This window comes from Guillardia theta, assembly GCF_000315625.1.
Source record: "Guillardia theta CCMP2712 unplaced genomic scaffold GUITHscaffold_34, whole genome shotgun sequence".
Lineage (NCBI taxonomy): Eukaryota > Cryptophyceae > Pyrenomonadales > Geminigeraceae > Guillardia > Guillardia theta.
This window is the reverse complement of record NW_005434640.1, coordinates 19566-46955: the sequence shown is the minus strand read 5'-3', so window position 1 is coordinate 46955 and position 27390 is coordinate 19566. Positions and strand designations below refer to the sequence as shown.

At 53.2% G+C, this 27390-nt stretch overlaps 9 protein-coding genes across 9 annotated transcripts; 4 read left to right on the top strand and 5 right to left on the bottom strand.

Annotated features, from left to right (window-relative positions):
- Window positions 1-1054: 1054 nt before the first annotated feature.
- GUITHDRAFT_108408 (hypothetical protein) lies at window positions 1055-3694 on the bottom strand (the record flags this gene model as incomplete). The annotated part of the gene is made up of 14 exons (XM_005832457.1): window positions 1055-1214; window positions 1263-1340; window positions 1387-1453; window positions 1629-1656; window positions 1709-1762; window positions 1809-2265; window positions 2483-2511; window positions 2564-2764; window positions 2809-2927; window positions 2981-3044; window positions 3091-3175; window positions 3218-3370; window positions 3420-3535; window positions 3584-3694. 14 exons carry the CDS (start codon window positions 3692-3694, stop codon window positions 1055-1057), a joined length of 1722 nt encoding a protein of 573 aa, XP_005832514.1.
- Window positions 3695-4796: 1102 nt separating this feature from the next.
- GUITHDRAFT_108407 (hypothetical protein) lies at window positions 4797-8578 on the top strand (the record flags this gene model as incomplete). Its single annotated transcript, XM_005832456.1, has 23 exons — window positions 4797-4889; window positions 4935-5248; window positions 5303-5476; window positions 5555-5622; window positions 5675-5721; window positions 5768-5806; window positions 5854-5915; window positions 6097-6145; window positions 6193-6248; window positions 6297-6674; window positions 6723-6885; window positions 6934-7104; window positions 7152-7197; window positions 7302-7360; window positions 7406-7435; window positions 7484-7623; window positions 7680-7721; window positions 7765-7809; window positions 7862-7943; window positions 7987-8061; window positions 8105-8146; window positions 8192-8357; window positions 8409-8578. The coding sequence occupies 23 exons, from the start codon at window positions 4797-4799 to the stop codon at window positions 8576-8578; spliced, it is 2511 nt and encodes an 836-aa protein (XP_005832513.1).
- On the bottom strand, window positions 8569-11220 carry GUITHDRAFT_152622 (hypothetical protein). Its single transcript, XM_005832455.1, has 9 exons — window positions 10787-11220; window positions 10504-10577; window positions 10388-10460; window positions 10213-10269; window positions 9981-10161; window positions 9254-9932; window positions 9027-9195; window positions 8765-8983; window positions 8569-8715 (listed from the first exon to the last, which is right to left on the bottom strand). The coding sequence occupies exons 1-9, from the start codon at window positions 10799-10801 to the stop codon at window positions 8629-8631; spliced, it is 1554 nt and encodes a 517-aa protein (XP_005832512.1). The 5' UTR covers window positions 10802-11220; the 3' UTR covers window positions 8569-8628.
- A 1575-nt stretch (window positions 11221-12795) lies between these two features.
- On the top strand, window positions 12796-13539 carry GUITHDRAFT_152621 (hypothetical protein; the record flags this gene model as incomplete). Its single annotated transcript, XM_005832454.1, has 1 exon — window positions 12796-13539. A coding segment is annotated over exon 1 (709 nt), but the record flags the coding sequence as incomplete, so codon positions are not given.
- A 1146-nt stretch (window positions 13540-14685) lies between these two features.
- GUITHDRAFT_108404 (hypothetical protein) lies at window positions 14686-15525 on the top strand (the record flags this gene model as incomplete). Its single annotated transcript, XM_005832453.1, has 1 exon — window positions 14686-15525. One exon carries the CDS (start codon window positions 14686-14688, stop codon window positions 15523-15525), a length of 840 nt encoding a protein of 279 aa, XP_005832510.1.
- A 702-nt stretch (window positions 15526-16227) lies between these two features.
- Window positions 16228-16500, bottom strand: GUITHDRAFT_108403 (hypothetical protein; the record flags this gene model as incomplete). The annotated part of the gene is made up of 1 exon (XM_005832452.1): window positions 16228-16500. The coding sequence occupies one exon, from the start codon at window positions 16498-16500 to the stop codon at window positions 16228-16230; it is 273 nt and encodes a 90-aa protein (XP_005832509.1).
- Window positions 16501-18012: 1512 nt separating this feature from the next.
- Window positions 18013-18756, bottom strand: GUITHDRAFT_152620 (hypothetical protein; the record flags this gene model as incomplete). Its single annotated transcript, XM_005832451.1, has 1 exon — window positions 18013-18756. A coding segment is annotated over exon 1 (709 nt), but the record flags the coding sequence as incomplete, so codon positions are not given.
- Window positions 18757-19770: 1014 nt separating this feature from the next.
- GUITHDRAFT_138762 (hypothetical protein) lies at window positions 19771-26081 on the top strand (the record flags this gene model as incomplete). The annotated part of the gene is made up of 16 exons (XM_005832450.1): window positions 19771-20399; window positions 20450-20618; window positions 20663-20812; window positions 20860-20911; window positions 20954-20995; window positions 21415-21439; window positions 21488-21518; window positions 21571-21619; window positions 21857-21963; window positions 22216-22278; window positions 22330-22888; window positions 23162-23435; window positions 23675-23858; window positions 24137-24508; window positions 24835-25189; window positions 25498-26081. 16 exons carry the CDS (start codon window positions 19771-19773, stop codon window positions 26079-26081), a joined length of 3645 nt encoding a protein of 1214 aa, XP_005832507.1.
- Window positions 26082-26360: 279 nt separating this feature from the next.
- GUITHDRAFT_108400 (hypothetical protein) lies at window positions 26361-27283 on the bottom strand (the record flags this gene model as incomplete). The annotated part of the gene is made up of 5 exons (XM_005832449.1): window positions 26361-26469; window positions 26703-26806; window positions 26855-26920; window positions 26975-27040; window positions 27170-27283. 5 exons carry the CDS (start codon window positions 27281-27283, stop codon window positions 26361-26363), a joined length of 459 nt encoding a protein of 152 aa, XP_005832506.1.
- Window positions 27284-27390: the final 107 nt, after the last annotated feature.

Below are 27390 nucleotides of genomic sequence, written 5' to 3'. Positions count from 1 at the left end.
AGCATGGTTGAGGATCAGAAGAGCCGGCAAAGCAATACCTCGTCATGACATGTGCGAGCTCCAACTCATCGAACTTCTTTGCCGCTAGGTACCACATGCTGGATATGAACCTTGTGCAGGAAGCGTCCAGCTGGATCAGCCAGTCTTCAGCTCCCTCCATGTCGACGAGGCTCTTGTTGATCTCTGCCAGAACAAGCCATCGGCACAGTTACCGTCGGCACAGCATCTTTACCCATCTTTACCTTGACTGGAGTACATGATTTCATACATGAGCTTCATCTCTTGAGTTACGTGGGCCTCCTCCTGTGTGGCATAGAGTGCTGTTGCGTTGTTCATGAAGTTCTCTCCTGGAAAGCTCCAGAAAGTCTTCCCTTGGATGTATTCCTCCTCCTCAGGTTCGTCTCCATGATTCCCCGCCGCCACAACATTTCCATGCAGCTCCTCCCCACTCGCTACCTGGCCACCTCCCCTCAAGGCAAGACCGGTTCCTCTGCCGCACCTCAAGGCTTGATAGCCATGCTTCCCCACATGAGGTTCAGATGTGCCATGAGCTGACAGGAGCACGAGCAGCATGACGAGCTGCATCAGGAGCAGGCTCTCCCTTCCCGCCATCTCGCCTTCCCTGGCCTCAATGCGCCCGGTCAAGCCATTCCTTTTATCCTTGCTGCTATCTTTACTCAAAGTTAAGTTAATTAAATATCAGTACGGCCACTCGGACGGTCGGACTGAGGACACTGAATCAGGACTGGGAGGTCGGAGCCTGATCATTGAGAGGCGGTGGCTCAGCGGCTTGACACGCCATAGTCCGCTGAGTTCGTCCGGGACTCCGGAAGGCCCTGAGTCCGCCGTACAGCGCCCGGCCCACCGTCCGTGACGGTGTCCAACGGCCCCCGTTGCTGGGGAGGGCGGGAACCAGGTGACTCTGTGTGAAGCAGCGAGTCACCGGACAAACCGTAGTACATGATACGGTACGGTCAAACAAACTTTTCATCAATTAATAGTGAACATGGTGTTAGTCATATGAGCTCTGAGCTCGCGCGCTAAGTACGGTAGGCTACTCAGCCATTACAGGCTGTTGAACTTTGTACTCCACGTGTCGCAGCGGCGTGAGAGTCTCGGCTCGGGCAGCAGAAGTGAAGCTCGAGACACCAGATGACAAGGTGGAGGAGTCCGGTCGAGCGTTGCCAGCCTTGGAGGTCGAGTATGCTTCATCGCTGAGGATACACGAATCAATCAAGGCAAGCAGGCGTGCTTCGGTATACCTGAAGTAGGAGCTTTTGCCCTTTGAAAACGACTCAGGATTGCGGTAAGGTGCAATGTTTCCGGTCATAGACATAGAGCTACAAAGTGCGTAAGTGGAGAACTTGACGACGGTGCACTATGAACCTCAACTGGTACTTTGGAGAGTGAGCTTCTTGGTTACTGATCAGCGGCTTGGATGGATTGTATGCACCTGCCATACCAAAGTCAAACGAGAATATCTCTCTAGCTGGAGGACTGGGACCAGGAGAAGAAGACAGTCCAGAAGGTGGGAGAGTCGGTTTGAAATTTGAAGCACTGTACCAAGCTAGTCACAACAATGACAAAGGAGGGGCGATACGGAAAGAAAAAGCTGTACCTAAATGCACCTCGGGTGCTCATTTGGGCATCATTTATCTGGGGAAAGCATGGTTTAGTACGTGATTCGAAGCATGCAGAAGGGATTTACTTCTTTGTTCAGCCACGCAATCACATTCTGATTGCTCGCAAGAGTCTTTTCGGCCTGAAGTACAAAGTCATTGACGAGCATGAAACCCATTCAACTGAACCTCTTGCAGTTGTGACTCTGCCTGTTTCAATTTTGCATTGAGAATATCGATTCTTCCATCTTTCTCAAGAATTGTTTGTTCCAACGATTTGCACTGGTGTTGCTGATCAAGCAAAGATTTTTCCTTGTCGTCTAACACCTTGGGGTATGTAAGTGAGGTGTTGTCGACACTGATGAAGTAGGGAACCTGCTCTTGTTGCAACACGACAGCAGTTTTCACTTTCAGCTTGGTTTTGATGGTTTTGAGTTCATTCTGCAGTCTCTCTGCATTCTCGCTGGCCTTGTTCAATTCCACCCCATAGTTGCGAATCTGCTCCTCCTGTTTCGCGTTCTGGTCACGGACCATGCGCAGAGTCTCTTCCAGGTTAGACTTTTGTGCATGAGCAGAATCGACAAGCTGAAATAAAAACAAATAGTCAAATACAACAAGATAAGGCAACATCTGCAGACTTCCTGACCTTGTTCAATTGTTGAGCAAGAGATTCTCCGTCGGTCACTTGTTGTTGCAGAGACGATAATTTCACAGCATTAGAATGCAGCTCCTTTGTCATTTCATGCTTGTTTCTATCAAGTTCCATATTTTCTTCTCGCAGTTTTTGTATTTCATTCCTTCAACCACCAATAAGTTCCAAGCGAAAACATGCGCGAAAACATGCGCAGAGATATTGGGATTACCTCAAGATCTTGACCTCGTTCTCTAAACTCTGATCATAAAAGGAGTCATTGACGTCAAACTGCACATCCAACTAAATTCACCTCAATTTTGCCCTGCATATCCTTGTTCGCTGACAACAAATTCGATTTTTCGTCGTAAATAGAGTCATACTTCAATCTCAATTCATCCAACTGCACAAGTCTCAGAAGTACGATTTGCACACTCATCAGAATTGCCTGTCTCTGCAAGCTCTGTTCTTTATCCTGATACTTCTTTGACATCTCACTCTTATCTGCATCAGACTGAAACGGAGTCAAGCACCGGCCAAAATGCTGCTATTTCCCACCTGCTGCTGCAATTGTTGCTGGAGGCTTACGGCCTGTTCACGCAACGTCGCACAATCTGACGCATGTCTTAACTTCAGATCCCCGAGTTCTTGGCGAGCAGTCTTGGCATCTTCCTCCGCTGATATTTCTTTCGATCAGAACAAAGGAACAGGAAAGTTGATGGAATCACACCCGCTGAGATCTTCTTGTCCGCATCCTTCATCCTGTCTTGTAATTCGTTGTTGACTTGTCGCAGCTGATTTGTGGTTTTACGTTCTTCACATGTCACAAGACTTTTTCACCTGCTCAAGGAGAGAGTTCCTCGCGTACTTGACTTTAGCGAGCTCGCCAGCCAAATACTGCTTGACGGCATGATCGTTCCCTGGCCTTGAAGGAGATTCAGCAGGGAAGAAAACTGTGACTCTCTACCTCATCTCTAGCCTCAGGTGCGTCAGATTCTTGAACTGGTTGGTCTCAACTATGTTGAGTGATGCCTGGTTTCCACTCGCCAACAAGCTCGCTGTGAATTTCGGAGGTTCCTCCTCATCCTTTTGCAGGCAACACTCTAGTAGCTCCATGAATCTGTGCACCGCAGGTCAAAGAGTGTGCTTGAGAACACTGCAGAGCTCACTTGTTGGGAAACTCCGCAAAGTCCACCAAGATACTCTGATCGTTCTTCACGTTCTGGAACTCTTCTTCCGAAATCCTGAGGGTGTACAGGAAGAAGGAGTCGGCCTCGTCTGTCAACTGCACCAGCCGTCATCTTGACCATCATGAGCACATCAACGCATCAACCTGGAAGGTCATAAGCTGACGCGTTGACGTGCTCTGTGAGTCTTGCTGAATAGAAACTGAGACGCAAACGACTGATCGCCGCTCCTCTCTGCCATCTTCGCGTATGCGCATCGGGACCGCTAGTATCTGCAACATCCTCAGCACAAGACGACTAAACCATGCAAACAAGGTCATATTTCATATCTGTACAATTCCAAATACAACAAACAAAATGAGAGAAAAACAGGCCAAGGATGAACAAATCGCAAGGCCTCAGTTCATTCGATTCACAATTAGGTGCATTGAGCACAGTGGTTGCATGTACTCAAAGTTCCAGGAGAGGGTGTGATGAGAGTCTAGCATGATGGAAGATGTCTCATCATCATCGCATGCATATCGGAGTTTTCCTCGCGCCTTCTTCCATCTTCGCCCCTTCCGCTGCCTTACCTGAGCCATGGCGATTGGCGGGAAAACCGTCCTCAGAAGGGAAGAGAAGGGGACTAGGTCACCACCCCAAAATCACACCTGATTTAGACGGGTGTTATGATGACCCTACCCCATCAGTCAATTTAATAGAAAACATGGGGTCTAGGTGGCACATAGCAACCCCTGTTTTTCAGTGTTTATGGAGGGGTTCTACGTTTTCATGTACCCCTCTTTTTGTCTTTCATTTCAGGGGTACCGGATATGACCTACATCTTTCGAATCCCGCGCATTTGCCATTTCGCTTCCCGCGCATGCACACAAACGCGCTGATGCTCCACCAGCCGCTGACCTCTCACTATCTCTCCCTCTCCTCCTCTCACTCTCCATGTGTCTCACTTCCTCGCTACCTCTTTCTATCCTTCCACTCGTGCCTCCCTCTTGTGCTAACCCTCTCTTCTCCCTCCCTCGCTCTTTCCTTTCCTACCTAAATTCCCTCTCATTATTTTTCCATCCTGTCAAACTTCTCGCCTCTGGCATCTTTGAATGTTCTCATATGCCTCTATTCTCATCTTTCCGCGTTTCTCCTTCATTCAACACGATGTGGCGTTGCTTTCATCCATCCTTACCTTTCACGAATGGTCTTCCCCTCCTCTGAAGCGATTTTCACTTTCTTCTATCCGCGTTATTCCTCCCTAGCCATGCGTCGAATCATCGCATTCTCTTGCTTTTATCTGCCTAATTTGCTGGATATGATCTATCTCGCTGCACCCAAGATGCGTACCCCCTGTAACATGTCGTAGGATAACAGATGTTGGAATTGTCACCAACGGCCGAACCATTTCGCGCCATGGCAGCGGCCGCTGATCACTCAAGGCACACTCCATCCTCATTTTTCAACGAGGTCTCTTCTACCTGAAGCCCTCCCAGTCGTAACTTTCACCAACAGCTCGAGCAGCTCGTGGCGGACCTCGAAGCTAGTTTCTTGCAGAGCGAGAGGACGTTGACCTTGCACAATACTCAGGACATGAGCTCGTCATTGAGGATTGAGAAGGAGAATCGTCAGAGGCTGCTGCAGAAGATTTCGCTGCTGGTGTCTGCACAGAAGAAGCTGATGAGGGAAGACAGTGTTAGCGACAACACGGTCGACGGCAGCAGACTCAGTCCAAAGGGCCTGGACTCTTCGCAGCAAGACTGGAAGTTCAATGCCTTGCTGAGAATGAAAAAGTTTCTCCGCAAGCAATACCGCACAAAGAAGAACAGGTCTGTTCTCAACAATTTTTGGCTACTTTCCTTTCTCATTCGTGTTGCTGCAAGGATGATGGAGTTCATTTCAAAGCCCAGCACGCCGTCAGAAGATATAGAGAGTGAGCGCTCTCAGTTAATGCAGCTTGCAACAGACATCAAGTCGATTGACTTCGAGATCCGCCTCCTCTCAAACTCAAAGACTGTTGTGCAAGACAAAGGTCGTCCAGTCGAACACGAGCTGAGGTATGAAATCTGCTTGTTGCCAGTTCCCCCGCCAGCATTTTCTCGTTGGGTCTTTACTGAAATCTCCCGATGGTTCAGCTCAGAATATAAAGGCCTGACCTCGGAGGACGCTGCCACAGGAGGGAAAGTCTTGGATGGAATAATCGGTAAGGGATCAAATAAGTGGAGGCAACGATCTGCTTTGTGACAAGAAAACAGGGCAGAAATCAGCACTAAAAGCCGTTCGTCGAAATCTCCTTGACCTGGTTCCTTGAAACTTGTGCACCTCCTCTTGCTTCTGACGTGTAGTAGTACAAGGATGATGGCACTCAGGATCAGCCAGCTGCCCAGGTCAGCGGCAGCAGTGCTGCTGCACTTAGTATCTGACAGGCAAACAGGATGCAGATCCGCATCATGAACAACAGGATGCGAGAGGGAGCGAGCAAGTTGAAGCAATAAGGTTCGGAATGAGCTCGCTATTACTTCTGGTCCTCTCCAATACTCATACCTCTCGTGGTTGCATCAGCTTGGAAGAGCGTTGCCCGAGGGGACGCTCTCCTGTGCCGATAGTCCTTGAGCACCGAGTTTTCCTGTGCGAGCATTGATCCCTGTTTCTGCTGTATTCTGACTGATTGAATCAGTGGATCCCCCAAACCTGCACCTGCCGCTCTTGAAGCAGATTCATCTTTGGTAAAAAATAGTGTTGAGACTCGGGCTAGCTGATGGTTGTGATGCAGGAATCGCAAGGCAAAGAAGCTGACAAGGCTGAAGGCCACAAAATTCCTCCAGCTGGGTGAAGTTTCCATGAGAACTCGAAGGAGTCCTTATGCACTTGAAACAGAGAGATTTTGAGCGATCACCTCGACCTGGATGTTGAAGAGGTGGATTGGCAAGCAGAGGGCGACAGAGGCGCGAAGGAGGATAAGGATCCTACGAGCCAGCGTTTTGACATCCTTGACTCTAAACTCGATGACCCTGCTTCCAAGAAGCTCGTTACAACACTCCAAAAGATTCTGTACATGCTTGTGATGGTTTGCCCCTCGATGTCTGAATGCGTCTGGTTCAGGTCTGGACCTCGAGAGGGAAGAGCATCCAAGGTTCACACCTTGCCGTCATTCTCCTGCGGCTCTGAGAATCAGAATTTGCAGGTAGACGAAGTTGCCTCGATGGCCTCGGACTGCGCGATCTGTCTATCTTGCAGCTCAGACGATCACAACAAGTGAGGCTCACAATGGTACCTGAGAGAAACTGAAGAATTCTGGTGCAGGCAAGACCGACTAGATGTGGATGAAGTCGGGCTCATCCTCGAGGACATGGGAGCTCAGGATATGATCAGCATTGACAACGTCGACAGCATTCAGCATGATCTCAGCGGACAACTTTGGTACTCCCCGCAGAGAGGACAGAGCAACGAGTCTTTCATTGAGGGGGTTGTTCCGACCTGCCCGCTGGTGGACTTGTTCTGACCTCCTTGATAGAACTCCCTCCTGTGTGACTTCGAAGAGATGCCTATCCCTCAGGTGGGAAGGAGCAATGGAGAGCTCGAGGCGCGAAGTTTACCGGTGGACTTGCAGGAGTCTCAAGCTGAGGTTGTCTCGTACGTGGACTGCCCAACGCCCACGGGGGAACCCTCGGAAAAAGTGAACAAGGTAGAGGCCGTTGATCTCTATCCTGCGAGCTCAGAAACGTGGTGCAGGCGTTGCTGCTTGCGTTCGATGACTGCCTGCAAGCTGAGAAAACGAGTATACCATCATTCCCCCACCTTCCCCTCGACTTTGACCTGCTGCCACGCCCTCTGCCACATCCCAGCATTCGTTGAGAGATTAGGACTAACACGTACTTGTAGAAGAAACCTCGGACCCTGTCGTCCGGACGCTCTTCGGGGCCTTCGATGCATGTGTTGAGGTGAGACTCTGTTTGCAGTTGTGAACGGGTCTGAGAGAAGCGAAGGTGAAGGCCAATGAAGCTGTCGAGTCCAAGGTGGGGAGATGAGACTGAGGGATGCATGCCTGAAGTGAAGATAAGCAGAGTTTGAAGCAAGAGACTCCTGCTCCTGACCAACAGAAAGCGGAGGAAAAGAAGTCGAACAGCTCGAGGTCTAGTGAGAGGTCGCCGACTGTTTCCTCCGCTAGGAACAGACTCAGGAGGCCAAACAGCGCAAATGAGAGGTCAGCTCAACTTACTTTACATTCAACGCATGATCAACGCTGAGCTTCTCTTGCAGAGACAAGACGCTGAACAGGGAGGAAGTTCAAGAAGACTCCAAGTAAGCGCTCTCGCCTTCGCTCTCCCCCCCTCACGTGCTTCAGGAATATCAAGTCCGGGGTGCCTCACCGGGCCAGCCCCTCCAGCAGGTCTGCGCCTCTTCCTGCCTTCCCAGCTCCCCTTACAGGTCGCTGCTTGCAGCCCTCCTGGAGCTCATAAGAGCGCGAAGAATCCGCGAGCAGTGATCTTGAGCCCTCTCCAGAAGCATCAGCTCAACAACAAGGTCATGCCCCACTCCTCCTGCCTCGCACTGACTTGGCGAACAGGTGGACCTGATGGCCTCCATGCGCCTCGCTCGCAAGGGGACGGGCATGCACGTGGTGCAAGCGAGGCAGTACCCGGTGCGCAGGATGATGAAGCATGTGTTGCATGACGAGCGAGCAGGGGCAAGAGGACGCGGAGAGCGAGCATGGGAGCGCATGCCAGGTGCCTGGAGCGATCGTTGATCGTTGGATGACGATGGTGTTGCAGAGTGAGACTGGTGTGTGTTCCAATCAGAGCGAGGTAGAGAGCAAGTGCAGCTCTCGGGTATCTGACAGCTTCCAGCTCAAGATCGGAGGCAAGAGGGTCCTTCCGCCGCGGGTCAACGGACAGGGAGTAACGTCGAAGCAGTTGTGCCGAGCTCCTCCGCTTCCTGGTAGCCACATCCAGTCAAGTCACTTTCCACTGGAGTCTGATCTATGGGTAGATGCGGAGGCTCCGGGCAAACCTGGCCAGTTCCTCCCCCTTCCTAAGCTGGGCGCAGGCGACAGGGTGATGGAGGAAGGGGACAAGGGTAAGGACGCGGTGAACGAAGAGGTTCTTGATGCCCTGCGAGAAGCAGCAGTGGAGAAGCTGAAGATATATCGCAAGGTTTAGCAATTTAATGTAACAGCTGTAAATATTCGAGATCTCTCAGCAATGGCATGTCATGTCTGCTCCATCTCTTCCATCACCTCCTGCAGCTTGCTCCGGCTCTTCTCCCGCAGCTCCGCCCTGAACTCACTCCACAACACCTAAGGGCCATCAACATCCAGCTCAAGAAAGCAGCAGGGACCAGCGCACCTTCCTGGCCACGGCAATATCGAGCTCTTTGAACGCCTGGAAGATCTTCTCCTGGGAAGTTACAGGGTTGTCTTCTATGATGTTGGCTATCAACTCTTGAGGTATCTTCGGCCCTTTCTTCTGCGCCAGCTGCTTCGCCACAATCATTCGATTGAGATGCTTGCTGTTCGTTCCCTTCAGCCCCTTGGGTATGTCCTCGTTCTCATTCTCGCTCTCAGTCTGCTACAGTCATCACGTGCCCTCCACTCCACCGCCCTCCTACCTCCTTCTCGTTCTTCCTCCTGTAATATTCCTCGTAGATGTCAGAGAACGTCCCTCCTAGCACCGTCGTGGGCATCGCCAGCACCACTAGCCCTGTCAGAGCTGCGATACACCCCAGCACCTTGCCGTAGGACGTCTCAGGCACCACGTCCCCGAACCCCACACAGCACCTGGACATCGTCAGCGTCCCCGGCGAGCAGGCGAGCAGGCGAGCAGGCGAGTGCTCACATGGTCACGAGGGCCCACCACATGCACATGGGGATGGAATTGAGCTTCACTTTGGACCCAACGGGCAGGGCGCTGAGCATTTCGGAGCCTGAGAAGCAGACGTTGCCGACGTCGACGCATGTCGAGCCCTGTTGACACTGCCCAGCCTTGCTGTTGTTAGCCACTAGACCATCGTTGGAACACAGGGCGGTATCGTTGACCCAGGGATGCATGCAGTAGCTCATCCGCGCTTGCTGGGCAGGGATGTCCATCACCGACCCATCAGGGAGCTCTAGGATTGTGCAGTCCACCCCGCTGTCAGCGCCGCCGGTGCAGGCGTAAGCGATGACGCAGTTGGAGCCTCCTTCGAAGAAGAAGAGGAGCGAGCCGAAGAGGACTTGGAAGAGGAGGATGAGGAACACGACAGTGAAGAGGAATACTCCGCTCTTCCTCAAGGTCAAGAACAAGATCTCTATCCCGTCGTAGTTCTTGCCCAGCTTGAACAGTCGAAAGATCCTCGTGATGCGAACAACCCTTGCCACCACCAAGATCGACGTGTTGCTGCTGGAGCTGCCCAGGATGGAATTGACAACCAGCTCGATGTAGTAGGGGAGGATCGCGACGAGGTCGACCACGTTCATCGCCTTCACCATGAACTTGGCCCTGCTTCTCAAGTACTCCGACCACGAGAACTCCATCCCTGAGCACGCGAGTCAGCGCGAGTCTCTTGCTAGCAGCTCAGACTGACCGTCGTAGGGGCAGGTGATCCATCGTAATGTGTACTCGACCGTGAAGATGACGATGCACGTGACTTCGATGGTGTCAAACGCGAGGTTGGTGCTGAAGTAGTACTGGGGTAGCGACTGCGTGACAAAGGAGACGCAACTGAGCGTGATGATTAGGGAGAGAATTGTCGACCACGCCCTCGCCTGTAGCTGCCATGAGCAAGACACTGAGCCCCGAGCAGGAGCAAGTCGTACCGCAAGAGAAGAGGCAGGAATGTCCAAGAAGACCCACAGGGGCATAAAGACTGATCGCTGCAGCAGGTTCAGCAGCAGCAGCAGCAGCAGCAGAAGCAGCAGCAGCAGCAGCAGCAGCAGCAGCAGCAGCAGCAGAAGCAGGAGCAGCAGCAGAAGCAGCAGAAGCAGCAGCAACCTTATTGATCAGGAAGCTGGTGGAAGAGGCATAACTTGACCAGCCCACCTGCGACAGCCCGGGGTTTCCTTGCCTGCATCTGCCGTGAGCTCATTCGCGCAGCCAGCAGAAGGCACCTCGAGGGGTCAAGATCCTCGTCCATGCTCGCGGTGGAGTTCGATCGAGAGTGCGCGGACACCAAGGTGCTCGCCTGCGAAGAGGAAGGAGGGGAGGAGGTTGAGGGGGGAGGGAAGGAGGTTGAGGAGGTTGAGGAGGGAGGTGGAGAGAGCGAGGGAGGAGTCAGGGGGAGAGAAAAGATGAGGATACAACGAGAGAGGGAGGGATGTTGACAGGGGAGAAGAAGGAAGGGAACGCATCAGTCGCTGAGGGGTTGTTCGCTCATTAAAGGTAAGATATCACCGTCTCCGATGTCATCGTAACAAGTTCGCTTCTGATGTAGACTGCCAATATCAATCGATGTCGCTTCCTCTCTGATAGACCCTCGTCCCCTCTCCAGTCCCTTCCAACTGCAACGACAACAAAGAGAAGTTCAGCCAGGATGTACTTCTGAGTCTACTTTTCCGTCTGAGAGCTTCAGGTTATCTCTTGTCTGCCTTTATGTCCTCTTATCCGTCTTGCAGCATGTCAGCTCGCCGCTCCTCCCCAGTTTGTCCGACCAGAGCTCAGGTTTGAACTTTGTATCGGCTCACAATGCCTGATTGACTGAGCCTGTACACAGCTTAAGGAGGGAGCCTGAGGGAGAACGGAACAGTGTGAGCAGAGCAAGGGGAATGAGAGGAGGGAGGAGCAGGAGTGTTCAGTTGATAGCGTCCATGTCTAACAGCCGCTGAGCGCTGCTCAAATTGAAGGCATGCCAAGGGGATAGCAAGCAGTAGGGCCGGTCCCGGGCTGTTGAAATCGATGGGGCTAGGAAGGGGTCGGTTTGAGGCTGAAAATGACCCGTACTCAGTATTGGCGGGGCCGGGCTCGGCCGGGCCCTGTCAGTGCGTTTCAGGTCACCGGTTTCACTCGGACCGTACAGTCACGCGGCCCGCAGGCCCGGGCTGCCGCGCAGTGGGCCGGGCGGCTGACTCACTGTCAGTTAAGTTTGGGGGACAGCAGTCGGCAGGATTGGGTTTGGTTCTCGCTGTCTATTCTCCTCCGAGGCTCTGTGCCGCGACAGTGTCCGATCAGCCGGGTCAAGCCTCCTCGACTCTCCTGATGATTTCTAACTTAACTTTGACGGTAAAGGGCTGGGCTGAAACTTAGGTGAATCATTGAATGCCCGGGCCCTTGCGGCGCCGCCCTCAGCCTGTCACGGTGCCACGGTGCCACGGATACGCGGCCCGGGGGTCGCGCCGGCCCGGGCCGCTGAGCCGGGGCGCCCGCGTCGGAAGTTTCCGACCGTCGGACTGTCAAGTGACTCAGGCTGCCCGGCCTGAAAGACTCACTGTGTCGGAGCCTCGGAGCCCAGGCTCGCCGGACGCGGCGCGGCCTCTCCGACTCGGAGCGGAGGCCGAACTCAGTTGGCGGCTGCCGGCCGGGCAGTGCCAGGCCGGCAAGCCGGGCGACTCTTTGTGCCTCTTAAAATATTCACTCAAAGTTAAGTTAAAAAGCAGTACGAGGACAATCGTGCCAGTGACTCCCGACGAATCACAGTAGACTAAAAGTTTCACTCTCCGCGCTACTACGGTAGTACTGTACTGGTCATTTACCACAGTACACTACTGCTCCCCAGATACCGATCGGCTTTGAGTACCCCTGCATTTCCCTATCAAAGTACCCCTGGTGTTCTAGAAGCGACCCTCGGACCTGTCCTGTCCGGTCCCAAAAAAAAAACCCTGAACTGCCGCCTCCATGAAGCTCCTCCCCAGACCTCTCCCTGCCGCTCCTCCTTCTGCTACATCTCCTCCTTCTCCCTCTCCTGCTCTGGATCTTATTCTTGTTTCCTCTTGGTGTACGCCTAACTCCTTCTCCTCTTGCCATAATCGCTACCATTGCCCAACGATCACCAATGCAACTCCTCACCATAACAGACGTGTTGCTTCCCTGCTGCTTTCTGCCTTGTGCAGCATCAACACATCTCCGATGTTTGCCTTTGCCAGCTTTCTTACTTGATATCATCGCATGCATTGAAACGCAAAATGTATCTTCTTTCAAGTGTCCTCACGACCATTTGCCTTAAACCACAGTGTTTGCGAACAGCTTGTTGCACAGAATGATTGAGGGTTGTGAAGCTTTGTGACACGATGCCAACGAGGAAAACGAAAACCTCATCAATGCTGATGACACGTACGTGCTCGCTTCCTCCTTCATCAACAAAGATGACTCATCAACCTGCCCAATGCCTTGAGATAACTCAGATCTTGACATTCGTACCTTTTAGCATGATTGTGAGGTGTGCGGTTGTCAACGCTCACTTGCCCCTCAGATTCAGGTTCATCCCGCCACATCGACCATGAAAGCCGTCTTGATCAAGTCGCTCGGCCTGATCCATGACTCAGACATCCTTGAGTTTGCCGATGACTTCGCCCGGCCGTCCAGGAAGAAAGGTCAGCTCCTTGTACGCGTCCTGACCTGCGCGACCAGCGCAGGAGATATGCACGTGATGAGCGGGCGAGTGTCGTTTGCCATCTCCCCGCCGTCGTTTCCCTACATTCCTGGCCACACCATTTGTGGCATCGTGGAGGAAGCAGACGCGGAAGCTGAGTTCAAGCCTGGCGACCGCGTCATCGGTCACATGGGGATGAAGCCCTGGGGAGCGCTGGCGGAGTATGCTGTGGTGGAGGCTACCAACTGCGTCCTCGCGCCAGACTCGCTGTCAGACGAGGTAGCGTCGGCGTGCGGGGACAGCGCCGCTACGGCCTTGAAGGCAGTTGAGCTAGCTGGAGTGAAGGCGGGGAGCCGAGTGCTGGTTCTGGGAGGGTCGGGAGGGGTTGGGTCGGTTTGTGTGCAGCTGGCAAGAGTAGCGGGAGCGACGTTTGTTGCCTCGACCTCGACGCAGGTGAAGATGCTGACGGAAGAGCTCAAGGTCGACCGGGCCATCAACTACAATGAAGAGGACTGGTGGAGCATCGGCGAGTTCCAAGAGCAGCCGTTCGACTGCATCGTGGACTGTGTCGGGGGAGGAGATCACTTCGGCAAGGCTCAGGAGAGCAAGGTCTTGAAGAGCGGAGGCGACGGAGGGAAGTTCATCGCAGTAGTGGGCGACGAGCCGGAGCCGACCATCCACAATCCTTTCCAGCTTGCGGGCTTCGCTAGCCGCCTGCTGTGGCGAGCGCTGTGGACCTGGCTCTGGCCCTGGTCACCTCGGTACATCTCCTTCGTGGCTGATGGGGACTCGACAACCACCAAGACCATCCTAAGGCACGTGACTGAGGACAAGCTGCTGCTCAAGATTGATCCGTCGGGTCCTTATGCGTTCACCAAGGAAGGGGTGACGTCAGCTCTGAAGCTGCAGGAGTCACACAGGGCTCACGGGAAAGTTGTGATTCGAGTCAGCAAGAGATCGTAAATTCTCTGACGAGTATTTCAAATCCTGCAGGTAAGTGGTCATCAATGCTGCGGACAATAACTTTCGGCAGATTGCCGTGGCGTTTTTTTCGGCCGGGATTGCTGCACTCAAATCGAACTATGAGAATCATTGACAACAGAGTGTTTGAGTGAATTCTAATACAAAGAGTTCACTTTGATTTGATGATCTGACACACAAATTCATCCAGTTACTCATGCAAAGAGATCGAACAAGCGTTGAGGAGAGTTCAAACTGCCTCTAATGTAGGTTCAGGTGACATTTCACTCCCCTGCTGTATCGCAAGTCCTCGGGCCCGGAGCTTCCTCCGCCCTTGCCAGCTCTGTCCGGCAGCTCCTACCATTTCTCCGAGGTTCAAGAATCGCTCCTGTCTCTCCGTCATGATACGCTAAAAACCATCAAGCCACATCAAGTCAAAGTATACATCCGCCTTTTGGCATTCAGAGCCTACATCGAGCTGTTCGGTAGTGGAAAATGCAAGCGATCTGTGCTGCTGCCAGCACTGCAGCAGGCGTATGCAAACCTTGTCCGCCTGTTCATGCAGGGTGAGGGTCGAGAGGTGGTGGGACTGCACGAGAGAGTTTTGTTGAACAAGAGAGCAAACCAGCCATGGCGAGGGCCGAGCCTCTTGGGATTTATCAAGGTCACTGCGGATTTAAATCAGCCAGCCTATAACCCAGAGTTTATGGAGGAGAAGAGCAAAGACGAGGAGCGCAAGGTTGAGAGAACCCTAGAGGAAGTGAGATGAGCAACTAAAGAGCGGCTGTGGTACAGACAGCATGAGTTGATGGCAAGTTACGCCACAGTCGGAGCAAAGACTCTAGAGCAAGAGGCACAAGGCGATGCCAGTCGCAGAGGAGGGCGCAAGAGACTGACCGAGATCGTCAAATTCCATCCCAAGCACCCTGCTCACAGTAGCTGGACGCCCATCGCAGGGCTCGCCTGGACCCATCGTGGCCTCGGATATGAGAGCCCAACGGTTCGCCTTGGAGGTGTCACTCTTCTTGACAGGCAGGAGCTGCAACTTAGCAACGGTGAGCCTGGTGGTGGCCGTCAGGACTCTGCAAGTCCGCCTGTCGTCATCGACGATGACAACGGTAACGAAGATGAGGCATGCGCTGAGGTCACGGACCCGCTCGCAGCGGACTCCTCAGAGGATCAGACTGACGAAGAGCGAGCCCTTGAAGCCCGCTCTCCCTTGTCGTTCTTGTCGTCTGAGCTGGAGGTGACGAGTAAGTTTCAGAACCTCCTCAAGTTCTCCGAGCTGGAGACGAGGTGGCCCCAGCTGCTCTGTGAATGGACCCAGTCCGAGGACGAGAAGACCGATGCCAGGGAACGGCTGCTCCGTTACCTCAGAATGCCCATCCCTGTGCTGCGGCCGGACTGCTCTGGCACTTGGAAGGTATTCGTTCCCAAGGTGCTGGGCGAAGACTCGGACAGGTCTGCCTTGCCTAGGTTGACGAGTCCGGACGAGGGACAAGACAAAGATAAAGAGTCTCTGGAGTTTGAGAGAGCGCTGAAACGGAAAGTTTCGATGAGAGCTGTTAATGTTTGTTTGCCTTTGAGTGAAGAGGAGTATGTATCGTTGGTTGTTAGCCTGAGGGATGATAATGAATCTTGGTTCTGATTACTTGGCAAGTAGCCATGTGGTGAGTTAACATGACAGACATGCATTGAATAGTGTACAGAGCTCAGATCGAGTTTGGGGAGGTTCTGGCGTCCTTGTGGAGCACTCGAAAACTGCCCATGGCTGACTCTGCGGGTATTGAGACGTGGTTTGAAGTAATTTGTTTATCACCCTGATTATGAGTCGTGTCGTGAAAGTGCAGTTTGAAGAAAAGGAAACATTATATTCTGTGCAAAATTGGGTCTTCCTCTTTGAAATCAGGAGTCGACAATGCTATCCTTATCTGCCAGAGGAACAAATCATGACAGCACAGGCCAAAAAAAGAAAAAAAGATACTTCGAGATGTCTTCAAGTTGGCATGTTTCATTTGTCTCATCAATTTAGAAGGAATTTAAAACAGCATCAGATGAGCGTGCATCTGTACCGATATCCAAAGTTCACTCATGCAAAATAAGCTGATCGTTGAAGTGTTTTAGAGGCATCCAGGGGAAAATTGCCTTTCATGAGGCTGAGTGTACACAGGTACTAGTACTTTCTGAGAAATTGAAAAGTTTTATCAGAGAGTATCAGCCCCTTGTTATCTCATCACACATACACGTTGAGTCCAAAAATCTTTTTACTTTTACAACGTACGACCAGTCAATAACAAAAAATACACCATTCAATCTCTCCAAGGAGAAGTTATCCCTTAGATGCCCGATATCATCGTGTTTTCGAGATGATGAGGCCCTGAGCCTTGGTTCGTGCTGCCATTATGTTCTTGTAAGCTGTATCTTGCTTGGTAGCACGTGACGGGCTGCTCCGGATTGACATGGACGCGATGCTGGCAGCCTGGTGCAGGTATGCTTGCTGAGCGGAAGAGAGGCGAAAGCACTTAGATCTGATCTTGTCAGCTTGCTGTGAGGGCTGTGAGCTCCATTTGACGTCGTGGATGGTGACAGACAAGGACGAGAAGCATGACATATCACACGTCATCTGATATGCCAAGGAGCGGGAAAGGGTTGTTGAGCAGTGTTGAATGAGTTTGCGGGAAGAGCAACAGAGTAGGATTTAGCTACTGACAAGGACGCGGTAGGAAAGGCGTGGCAAGCGTGTGCAATGACAGGGTAAGGGAGGGAGTGATGATAAAGGCGGAGCAAGGAGGCAGAACTCTATGGCCCTCACGCTCATGTCAGCATCCGCATGACATCCAAATGCGAAAGGCCCTTAAATAGCACCCCATCGGTATCACTCCACAGAGGCTATATCCTCAAACACAACGTTTGGGAAACATGCTGACACGGAGGCCATTTGCTGACATTATACCTTACAATCAAAGTGGCCGTAAGCCCTGTAGTAAACATCAGTTATGGAGTTTGCTAGTTGACCCCCTAGAGGATCATTGCTGCTTTTCTCTGTCTGTCATGCGGTCACGCTTGTCACTACACTACTGTGACCTGCGCCTAAAGCGGCTCGGGGGCAGCGGCTAGGCAAGTAGATCGGAGTCACATAACTGAGAGCCTCGGAGTCACACCGCGGCCCGTGGGGCGGCCACTCAGCGGCCGGGCGCGGCCCCGGGCCGCGCCTCCCGGAGTCCGGCGACGAGCCGTGAGTGACGGTGCAGCCTACTCAGTACCGTACTACCCCGCGTCACGTAGCCTGTAGTACTCTACGGCCGGTACTGATTCACATGATGATTCATGATTCGTCCGAACATCGCATAATGGCCGCCGTTCAACCATTGAACCGGCGGTTCAACTTGACTGACTCACCGAGTACTGACGAGGCCGCCAAGGCACTGCCGCCGCGCACGAACGGTGAGGGGCCGGGCACTGACTGATCGGACTGCCAGGCCGACGATGCGCCGAGCCCGGCCCCAGCTGGCGGGAGTCACGAGCCTGGTACCGTACTAGATCATGCCATCGGCGGACTCCGGGAGACTCAACGGCGGGGGCACTGACTCCCGGAGTCCCCGGCGTAGCCCGAGGCGGGGGCTAACGGCGGGAGTACCGTACTGGCCACTGGCCATGTACCGAAGTTGAACTTGTGGAACATCGAACGCGGCCAGAAACAACAAAAATACTATGACAGGTTTTATCACACTGAGACTGAGTCGTGCTGGCATATTAGCCGAGGTACGGTTAAAACAGTATCATACTGACAAAATCTACGATCTCTTGCTGACTCGAATCACAACTTTCCCGTGAGCCCTGTGTGACTCCTGCAGCTTCAGAGCTGACGTCACCCCTTCCTTGGTGAACGCATAAGGACCCGACGGATCAATCTTGAGCAGCAGCTTGTCCTCAGTCACGTGCCTCAGGATGGTCTTGATGGTTGTCGAGTCTGCATCGGTCACGAAGGCGATGTACCGAGGTGACCAGGGCCAGAGCCAGGTCCACAGCGCTCGCCACAGCAGGCGGCTAGCGAAGCCCGCAAGCTGGAAAGGATTGTGGATAGTCGGCTCCGGCTCGTCGCCCACTACTGCGATGAACTTCCCTCCGTCGCCTCCGCTCTTCAAGACCTTGCTCTCCTGAGCCTTGCCGAAGTGACCTCCTCCCCCGACACAGTCCACGATGCAGTCGAACGGCTGCTCTTGGAACTCGCCGATGCTCCACCAGTCCTCTTCCTTGTAGTTGATGGCCCGGTCGACCTTGAGCTCTTCCGTCAGCATCTTCACCTGCGTCGAGGTCGAGGCAACAAACGTCGCTCCCGCTACTCTTGCCAGCTGCACACAAACCGACCCAACCCCTCCCGACCCTCCCAGAACCAGCACTCGGCTCCCCGCCTTCACTCCAGCTAGCTCAACTGCCTTCAAGGCCGTAGCGGCGCTGTCCCCGCACGCCGACGCTACCTCGTCTGACAGCGAGTCTGGCGCGAGGACGCAGTTGGTAGCCTCCACCACAGCATACTCCGCCAGCGCTCCCCAGGGCTTCATCCCCATGTGACCGATGACGCGGTCGCCAGGCTTGAACTCAGCTTCCGCGTCTGCTTCCTCCACGATGCCACAAATGGAGGAGCCAGGAATGTAGGGAAACGACGGCGGGGAGATGGCAAACGACACTCGCCCGCTCATCACGTGCATATCTCCTGCGCTGGTCGCGCAGGTCAGGACGCGTACGAGGAGCTGACCTTTCTTCCTGGACGGCCGGGCGAAGTCATCGGCAAACTCAAGGATGTCTGAGTCATGGATCAGGCCGAGCGACTTGATCAAGACGGCTTTCATGGTCGATGTGGCGGGATGAACCTGAATCTGAGGGGCAAGTGAGCGTTGACAACCGCACACCTCACAATCATGCTAAAAGGTACGAATATCAAGATCTGAGTTATCTCAAGGCATTGGGCAGGTTGATGAGTCGTCTTTGTTGATGAAGGAGGAAGCGCGCACGTACGTGTAATCAGCATTGATGAGGGTTTTCGTTTTTCTCGTTGGCATCGCGTCACAAAGCTTCACAACCCTCAAACATTCTGTGCAACAAGCTTTTCGCAAACACTTTGGTTAAGGCAAATGGTCGTGAGGACACTTGGAAGAAGATACATTTTGCGTTTCAATACATGTGATGATATCAAGTAAGAATGCTGGCAAAGGCAAACATCGGAGATGTGTTGATGCTGAACAAGGTAGAAAGTAGCAGGGAAGCAACACGTTTGTTATGGTGAGGAGTTGCATTGGTGATCGTTGGGCAATGGTAGCGATTATGGCAAGAGGAGAAGGAGTTAGGCGTACACCAAGAGGAAGCAAGAATGAGATCCAGAGCAGGAGAGGGAGAAGGAGGAGATGTAGCAGAAGGAGGAGCGGCAGGGAGAGGTCTGGGGAGGAGCTTCATGGAAGCGGCAGTGCGGGAAGGTGTTATTTTATAGAGATGGGGTCACAACGGGGACCGGACGGGGCAGGTCGCTTCTTGGACACCAGGGGTACTTTGAGAGGCAAATACAGGGGTACTCCGAATCGAACTGTAGCAGGGGTGTAGTAATAATGGTGGTAGGGTACTGCGGTAAAAAAAAGGGGGGAATGACCAGTACTAGGAGAGTGAAACTTTTAGTCAACTTAAAACAGCCTGTCGGTCGGAAGCGGCGGAGGACCGGTGGCGGTTATTTTACTCAGCGGGCCCGACTGCCGGGCCGGCGACCGGGCCTTGCCCGGTGCCGGGGGCCGTAACCGCCGATCTGAATGTAACCGTCAGTCAAGATTGAGTGCACCTGGAGTGCACTGTGGGACAAACCGCCTTGCGGGGAACGGCAGATTGTTAACGGCGTAGCGGTAGAGCCATGGCGGGGTTGATGGGGGATCTTGTTCCGAGGCCGCGGCGGTTCATGGCGGCTCTTAGAGGGCAGGAGGAGAGGGGAGGAAGCGGCAGGAAGCTCGGGAGCGAAGGGAGCCATGGGCGGCTCGTGGAAAGATCTAGCAGAAGCCTCAGCTCGAAGTGGAGCGATGAAGAGGGAGAAAGAAGAACTGACGGAGACAAGAGATCGATGAGGTGGAGACGGCGTATGGACGACGAGAAGAGGTACAGGAGCACGAGTGCCACGAGCAGCACTCGCCCCAAGTCAGGGATGAGCGCTGCATCCTCTGTCCAGTCCTGCCCAGTGGAGCTTTCGTTTGAGCAGGTGACAGGCGACAGCTGGAATGCATCCAGACCGCAGACGGCTCTCTCGTATGAGATGAACAGGAGCATGAACTCAACAACGTCTGCCTTCTCCTTTGCGACTGGCCGTCCTCGATCCACATCCCCGCCATCGCGGAGGAGGCCGCAGACTGCTGGCCTCACACCCTCGCTCTTCCTCCTCTCCCGCAACAGCACCCCCGTCGATACCAGCTCTTCGCAGTTTTGCAAGCGGAGGGTGGAGACTTTTCGTCTGTCCACACCCGCTCTCGATGCTGAGCTGCCGAGCAAGAAGTGACTCCTCCTCCCTCCTTCCTCCCACTTGTGCTCACCTCGCATCGCAGGCACCAAGAGAGACTGCAAGGTCTGAACCAGGTCACTCGAGACGCCATCCAACGGCATACTCGCTTCCTGGAAGCGTGCAAGTCATCGAGCTCGAGGTTCAGCTCCTCTCTCAATGACAAGAACGCCTCCACAAGCAAGGAGATGCACGGGGACGAGTCGTTGAAGGAGGTGAGCTGTCCTCGCAGTGCTGACAAGATCTTGGTGACATGCAGCAGTCGAACAAGCACTCGTTGAATGCGATCTTTGACGAGGAGAGAGACATCTCCGAGTTCCTTCATGATGGCGCGAAAGGCCAGAAATATGACGAGGAAGACTCAGAATCGCAGGAGGAGCAGGGGATAGAGACAGAGCCGTCGGAGCTGGTGCGATGTACAAGCATCTGACAGGGCGTGACGAAATCTTGCTGCAGGATCATTCCGTAGCTGACAAGTGGATGAACACGCTGAACATGGCGACGTCAGGTGATGCAGCAGAATGAGCCGGCTGGTTGCTGATGATGACAGGGAACATCGGGAAAAAGCGTGGGAAGAACACGGTCAACCCATGTAAGTGCATGGCACGATCACTTTAACTGCTCGAGTTCACCTTCTTGTCTTCCCGGCCTCCCTTCCGAACCCTACCCCTCCCTTCACTTACACTCTCCCTCCCTCCCTCCCTCCCTCCCTCCCTCCCTCCCTCCCTCCCTCCCTCACGCACGCACTGACTCACTCGCACACACCACCGCCTCCTGCTGCCCTCCTCCCCTGCCTGTTCTCTTTCCGCTCCCTCTCCCCTTCCCCCCCAAATCCTTCCCTCTTCCTCCTTGCAATCCTTTGGATCCACAATTTCCTTCTTTTCATCCCCTTGCCTCGTTCTAGCCTTCTCTCCTGCAAAAGTTTCTCCTGCCTTCACCTTCGTAGCCCCTGCCCTTCCTCTCCGTCCTGACTTGCTCACTTGTTTTTCTTCTTGCCTTCAACGGGTGCAGTCCCCGAAAAAGTGAAAACTCAAAGGTGACCGACATGAAACTTGTGAAGAAGAAGAGTTGAAATGGTGCACAGGACGACAAGCTCTTTTGAGGACCTTATCAAAGTAAGCAACAACAAGTCACTTTCTGTATAACCTTTTCATCACTTCACCGCAGTTCTTTCAAAATAATGTTTCTCTCAATGTCCCGGACTATGCGTTGCCAGGTACTTTGGCAACAGCACCTCCATCGTCCTGCCCGACCTGCCCGCCCCGTCTACTCCTTCTTTCTTCCCCTTCTTCATCTCAACTTGGCTCCTCCTCCTCCTCTACCTTCCTCCTCCTCCTCCTCCTCCTCCTCTACTTTCTCTACGCTCCTCCTCCTCCTGATTCTCCTCCTCCTCCTCCTCCTCCTCCTTGCTCCTCAACTCCTCTGCCCTCCTCACTCTTGACTTTGTCTTCAGCGTGTCTTCGTCCAGGGGCTGCTCTTCCCCCCATGCCTCAATGTCCCTCCATGTGGCCGCGAGGTTTTCCTGCTGTCAAGGTCGACAGCATTCAATTACCGACGGAGGTAGATTGAAACTGAAATATGATGATGATGATGATGATGATGATGATGATGATGATGATGATGATGATGATGTTAATGTTATTATTATTGTTAATGTTGATGTTGTTGCTGCTGCTGCTGCTGCTGCTGCTGCTGCTGCTGTTGTTGATGATGTTGATGTTGATGATGATGTAGATATTGTTGATGATGATGTAGATGTAGATGTAGATGACAGCTGTAGTGACTCTTTTGCTGTCTCACATGCGCCTCCAGAACGGATCATCCAAACCGAGCGACAAGCAACTGACCAAGATACCTGGATTTGACGAACAAGAGGTCTAGATGCCCTGACTGCATGTAGTGAAGCATAACGACAGCGATGAGCAGGAAGTGCAAGAAGGAGAGGAGGATCGCTGGTCCAACGATCTCCCCCTCTTCCGCCAAGAAGTCCCCGAGCTCCTCAAGGAGATTCTGTCTACTGAAAGCGGCGAGCAGCTTGCGCTGGATCACTTTCACGAGCTCGTGCATCGTCTGAGGTCGGAGGCGCAGAAGTCGAGCTGGCAGAGGGCGGAGAGGATGAAGAGGTTGGAGGTGGTGAGGAACAACAAGAAGTACCTCGACGACATGCTCGCCAAGAAGGCGGACCTGTCCGCGACCCCCGTCCATGACAAGATCAGCGCAGAGATCGAGGAGCAGCGGATGTTGTTCATGCGGCAGAGGCACTACAACTTGCAGCTGCAGCGGCTGCTCCGGCGGGTGCGGTACGAGCACGAAGAGACGGAGAGGCTGGTGCACGAGAAGGAGGAGGAGCTGTCGGCCGTGTTTCAGGACATCCCTTTGCTAGTGAAGCTGCTGGACGAAGCCCAGATCGAGGCAGCTCACAGCTTTGAGCAGCTCGACCGGGTCCATAAGCTGAATGTGAAGCAGTGCGAGAACATAAGGACAGGTCTGCTGTAGATCCCTGTCTCATTCCTCCTCCTCCTCCTCCTCCTCCTCCTCCTCCTCCTCCTCCTATCATTACTGCTGCTGCTCCCGCTATTCTGTCTCATTCTTCTTCTCCTCCTCCTCCTCCCCTTGCTTCTGCTCCTCGTCTTTCTCCTCTTGCTTCTACCGCAACCACAGATCCGCTTCCTCTTGCTTGTTCGCTTGTTCTGTCTCTTCCTCCCTGCATCTCCCTCCCGTCCCTAGATTGTCCGCCATGCTGACGACCTGCGCGCAGCGGCGCTGGAGAGGAGATCTCAGTTCAGAGAGAAGGCGAGGAGGATGTCACAAGTCCTGCAGGAGGAGAGGAAAGAGAATCTTGCCAAGATCAAGAAGCTCAAGGAGTTCGACGAGAAACAAAAGCGCGAGCACAGGCAGTTCATGATAGACTCTATGCAGGACAGCAAGTTGCTGCAGCGGCTCCCCTACTACACTCAGGTCGCTATGATCCTCCTCGGGTTGAGGAGCAGCACCAGCACCAGGGACGTTGATGGCTCCAAGCGATCCTTGAGGTATGCCCCTGGTTTCCTCCCCCTCATTCTCCTCTCCTCTCCTCTCCTCTCCTCTCCTCTCCTCTCCTCTCCTCTCCTCTCCTCTCCTCTCCTCTCCTCTCCTCTCCTCTCCTCTCCTCTCCTCTCCTCTCCTCTCCTCTCCTCCTATCATTCTACCCTCCTCTCTCAGTCTCACCTCTCATCCTACCTCTCCTCCTACTCTTCCTCTTTCTCCCTGCCATTCTCTGACTAGCTCGTAGCCCGCGGAAGGACCCAGGGATGGACATGCTGAGCGACGAGATTGTTGAGAAGCTGCAGCAAAATCTCCCGGAGATCGTCGCAAGGTTTGCAAACTTGTTCACAACCAGAGCAGCAGCGGAGGAGAGGATCCGAAGCAACGAGGAGACGATCAAAGAAAAGAAGATTGTGCTTAACACGCTCAAGGTGAGAAAGAAGGAGGAAGTTGAGAGGTGAAGGTTGAGAGGACGTAGAGGAGGAGGAGAGAAGGAGGGGGAGGAGGAGGAGGAAGGGAAAGAGAGGAGTTTGAATGAGTTAGGGCAATCGGGAAGTAGAGGAGGTGATGAAACAGGAAGGAACAGAAAGACATTTGAGCCAAAAGAGATTTCCATCACCACAACCACCACAATCATCATCATCACCACCACCATCACCAATACCAGCACCAGCAGCGTAATTTCCCTCGTCTCATTCTGTTTGCACAGGTTGAGCTCCACGACCTCCAAGTCAGCGTCGAGTCGCTCAACGAGGCCAGGAGGAGCAACGCAGCGCACCAGGAGCTGACGGCTCAACTTGAACAAGCCGTGGAAGGGGAGAGGAGGAAGCAGGAGGCGCTGGCGAGGATAGAGGAGCTCATAGCAAAGTCGTGCTCCAGGCTGCAGGAGATGGCAAAGGACATCTGCAAGCTGTCGGGGATGGACAAGGACTTGAACGTCATGGTTACATCGATCCAGCTGCAGAAGCTAATGAAAGTAATGGAGGGAGGGGGGCAGGGCAGCAAAGAGCAGGGAAAGGTCGATGTTGCTGTGTGGGTTCGGCTGTGCGATACGATCTCAAACATCCTGATAACGCTCCACGTAAGTCCCTCCGTCTCTCTATCTACTCCCTTCCTCTTGTTGTCAAAATCTCCCATACCACGTTCACCTCCACGTCCACTACCATCGCCTTCTCCTCCTCCTCCACCTCCTCCTCATCCTCCGCATTATCATCATCATCATCATCATCACTACCACCACCATCACCACCACCGCCATCATCATCATCACCACCACCACCACCACCATCATCATCACCATCATCATCATCATCATCATCATCATCATCATCATCATCATCATCATCATCATCTCCTTTTTCTCTTTCTCCTCGTCTTGCTTCTTCTCCTCCTCTGACAGGCTCGCAGACGAGGAGCGTTCAAATCAAGAACCAGAACATCGCGCGCGAGCGAGCGCTCTCTCGCAACATCAAGGGCTTCCTTAAGGACCATATCGCCGCCATCCGCCTCCGCTACTCCCGCCTTAGGGACATCAGCGAGCAGGCGCGGCTGAACCGCCGATCATGGCCCAACAGCAAGCTGAGGGATGCGGCGGAAGCAATTCTGCGGCAGGTTGAGTTTGCCAAGATCCAGACGATGCTGAGGAACCTGGATATGTCCAAATCTGTTGCGATCATGGCGACTATCACCAAGCTGCAGGCGTGGGTGCGAGGAGTGCAGGCGAGAAAACGAGTGAGTCACCTCAAGAAAATGATGAGCCAAGGTTTGACTCCCCTCCTCCTCCTCCTCAACCACCACCACCACCACCTCCTCCTCCTCCTCCTCCTCCTCCTCCTCCTCCTCCTTCTCCTTCTCCTTCATCCCTCAACCTCCTGCTTCTCCTCTTCCTGCTTCTCCTCTTCCTGCTTCTCCTCCTCTTCTTCCTCTTCTTTCTACACTTCCTCGTTTTCTCCCTCATCTCTCCTTCTTGTCCCCCTCTTCTTCAATGCTATCCGACACCCTCGTCCTGTCACCTACCTCACCATCGCTCCCTCCTCTTCCCCACCAACGTGTTCTGACATGAAGAGGCAGGATACAGCAGAAGTCACCTCAAAAATGCTATCAGGGTACAGAAGATCGCTCGTTTCTACCTTGCTCGCCTCCACCTGCACAAGCTTGTCGCTGTCGTCTATCAGAAGAACAAGGAAAGCATGTCGGACAAGATCTCGAAGCTACTCATCTCTCCTCTCACTCGCAAGGCCACCAAGCTCACCATCGACGCCGACGACCTCCGTCACTCTCCGCAGAGGATGCTCACCCACTTCAACCCCCGCATCGTCTGCGAGCCCGAGCACAAGCTGCCAGACGCGTCCCGTGCTCCTCTGCCCTCCTGGAAGTTCCCGCAGGAGGGCAGCAGCCCGTGGAAGAACAAGTCGTACGCGGCATGGAAGATGAAGGAGATACAGCATAGGCACACTAAGTTCCGGGTGGTGACAGGAGGAATCTTCAGCGATCCAGGGGAGGAGGAGGAAAGCAGGGGGGGCTGGGAGGACGCGTCTGTGCTTGAGCATCCTGACTACTTGCGGGTAAGGAAAGTGATCAAGGAAACGTCGATGAAGGCAACGAAGCTGCTCAAGAAGAGAGAGAGAGGAAGCAACAAAGCAGCAGCAAAGTGAATGAGCAGGTGGATATGAACCAGGATGGAGCTGAGGACGAGGAGGAGCAGGAAGGAGGAGGAGGAAGAGGAGAAAGAGGAGGAGGAGGTTCAAATGCATGTAAGGTTTGACTTTGTATATTGGTTATCTTTTGTTGTAATAATGGGGATGGGCATGATATATCACAAACTTTCTTCTTTTGTTCTTCGTTCCTGCAAAACCATCCAGCAGTCACATGCACAGTGATAAACGCACAGATGCATGTGTTGTCATCAGACAACAACCTTCTTTTTCCTCCCTTCATGCAATCTTGTTCGAGAGACAAAGATCCAAAGAGTAGGAATGAGTTTGCTGCTGGAACCTCACGAGAAATTGTGCCAAGGATCCAACAACTCCAAGAATGCCAACCCTGATCAAGAATCTCAGTCCTCAACAACACTCCTGTTTGCATCGTGCTTGAGATCAAATTCACAGATTATCGTAGAGCCCTCGTAATTTGGACAAGAGCACCACAGTGGTGCAAGAAAGAAACAGAAACAGAAACGATTGCAAACAGCAATCAAATCTCTACTGCAAGACTTCAAAAAGCTCGTCATAACGAGCACAGCTGCTGATCTGACCAACATGACAACTCGTCCTTACCATCGGTCCGGAACAGTCGAAGGGCCATTGTCGTACATGCGAGCATAATGCACTGACAACGGCAGGTCACATCCCAACTTGATGACGTCCAAGAAGAGCATCCGCTAGCAAACTCGATCAGTTCTTGCGAACATGTCAAATGCTCTTCATACCCGCAGAACAACCAGTTTCTTCAACGCAACTTTATCACCTGCTGCCATGGCTACAGCAATCTGGTTCTGAAAGAGAACAGGATCAATGTGATGCAAGGAGTTTGAATTTTCTCCACTCACCCTTATCCTCCGGTAGGATAATGACGCAATGTACAGCTTTGTCACTGCCTCTACAAACCAACACCACTGTCGCGCTGTCAGAGGAAGAAACGATGTGAAGAATTGGGGAAAGATCGGCATGAAACACGAGAGAATACATGAACCCTATCAATCTCTTCGCAATATCATCGTAACAATCATCATCTCCTCCTTCACATCAATCCCCATCATCTTTGTCTCCATCATCACATCATCATCATCATCAGCAGCAGCAGCAGCAGCTTCACAATCAGCAGCAGCAGCATCATCTACACATTTCCACATCTTCATCTGATGTCCTTCACCTGTGCAAGAGCATCGATGTCATCTGCCCTGTCCCACACTCCTGTAGATAAAATCAAACTTCACACCCGTCACAAACTCCGCCCTCCCTCCCC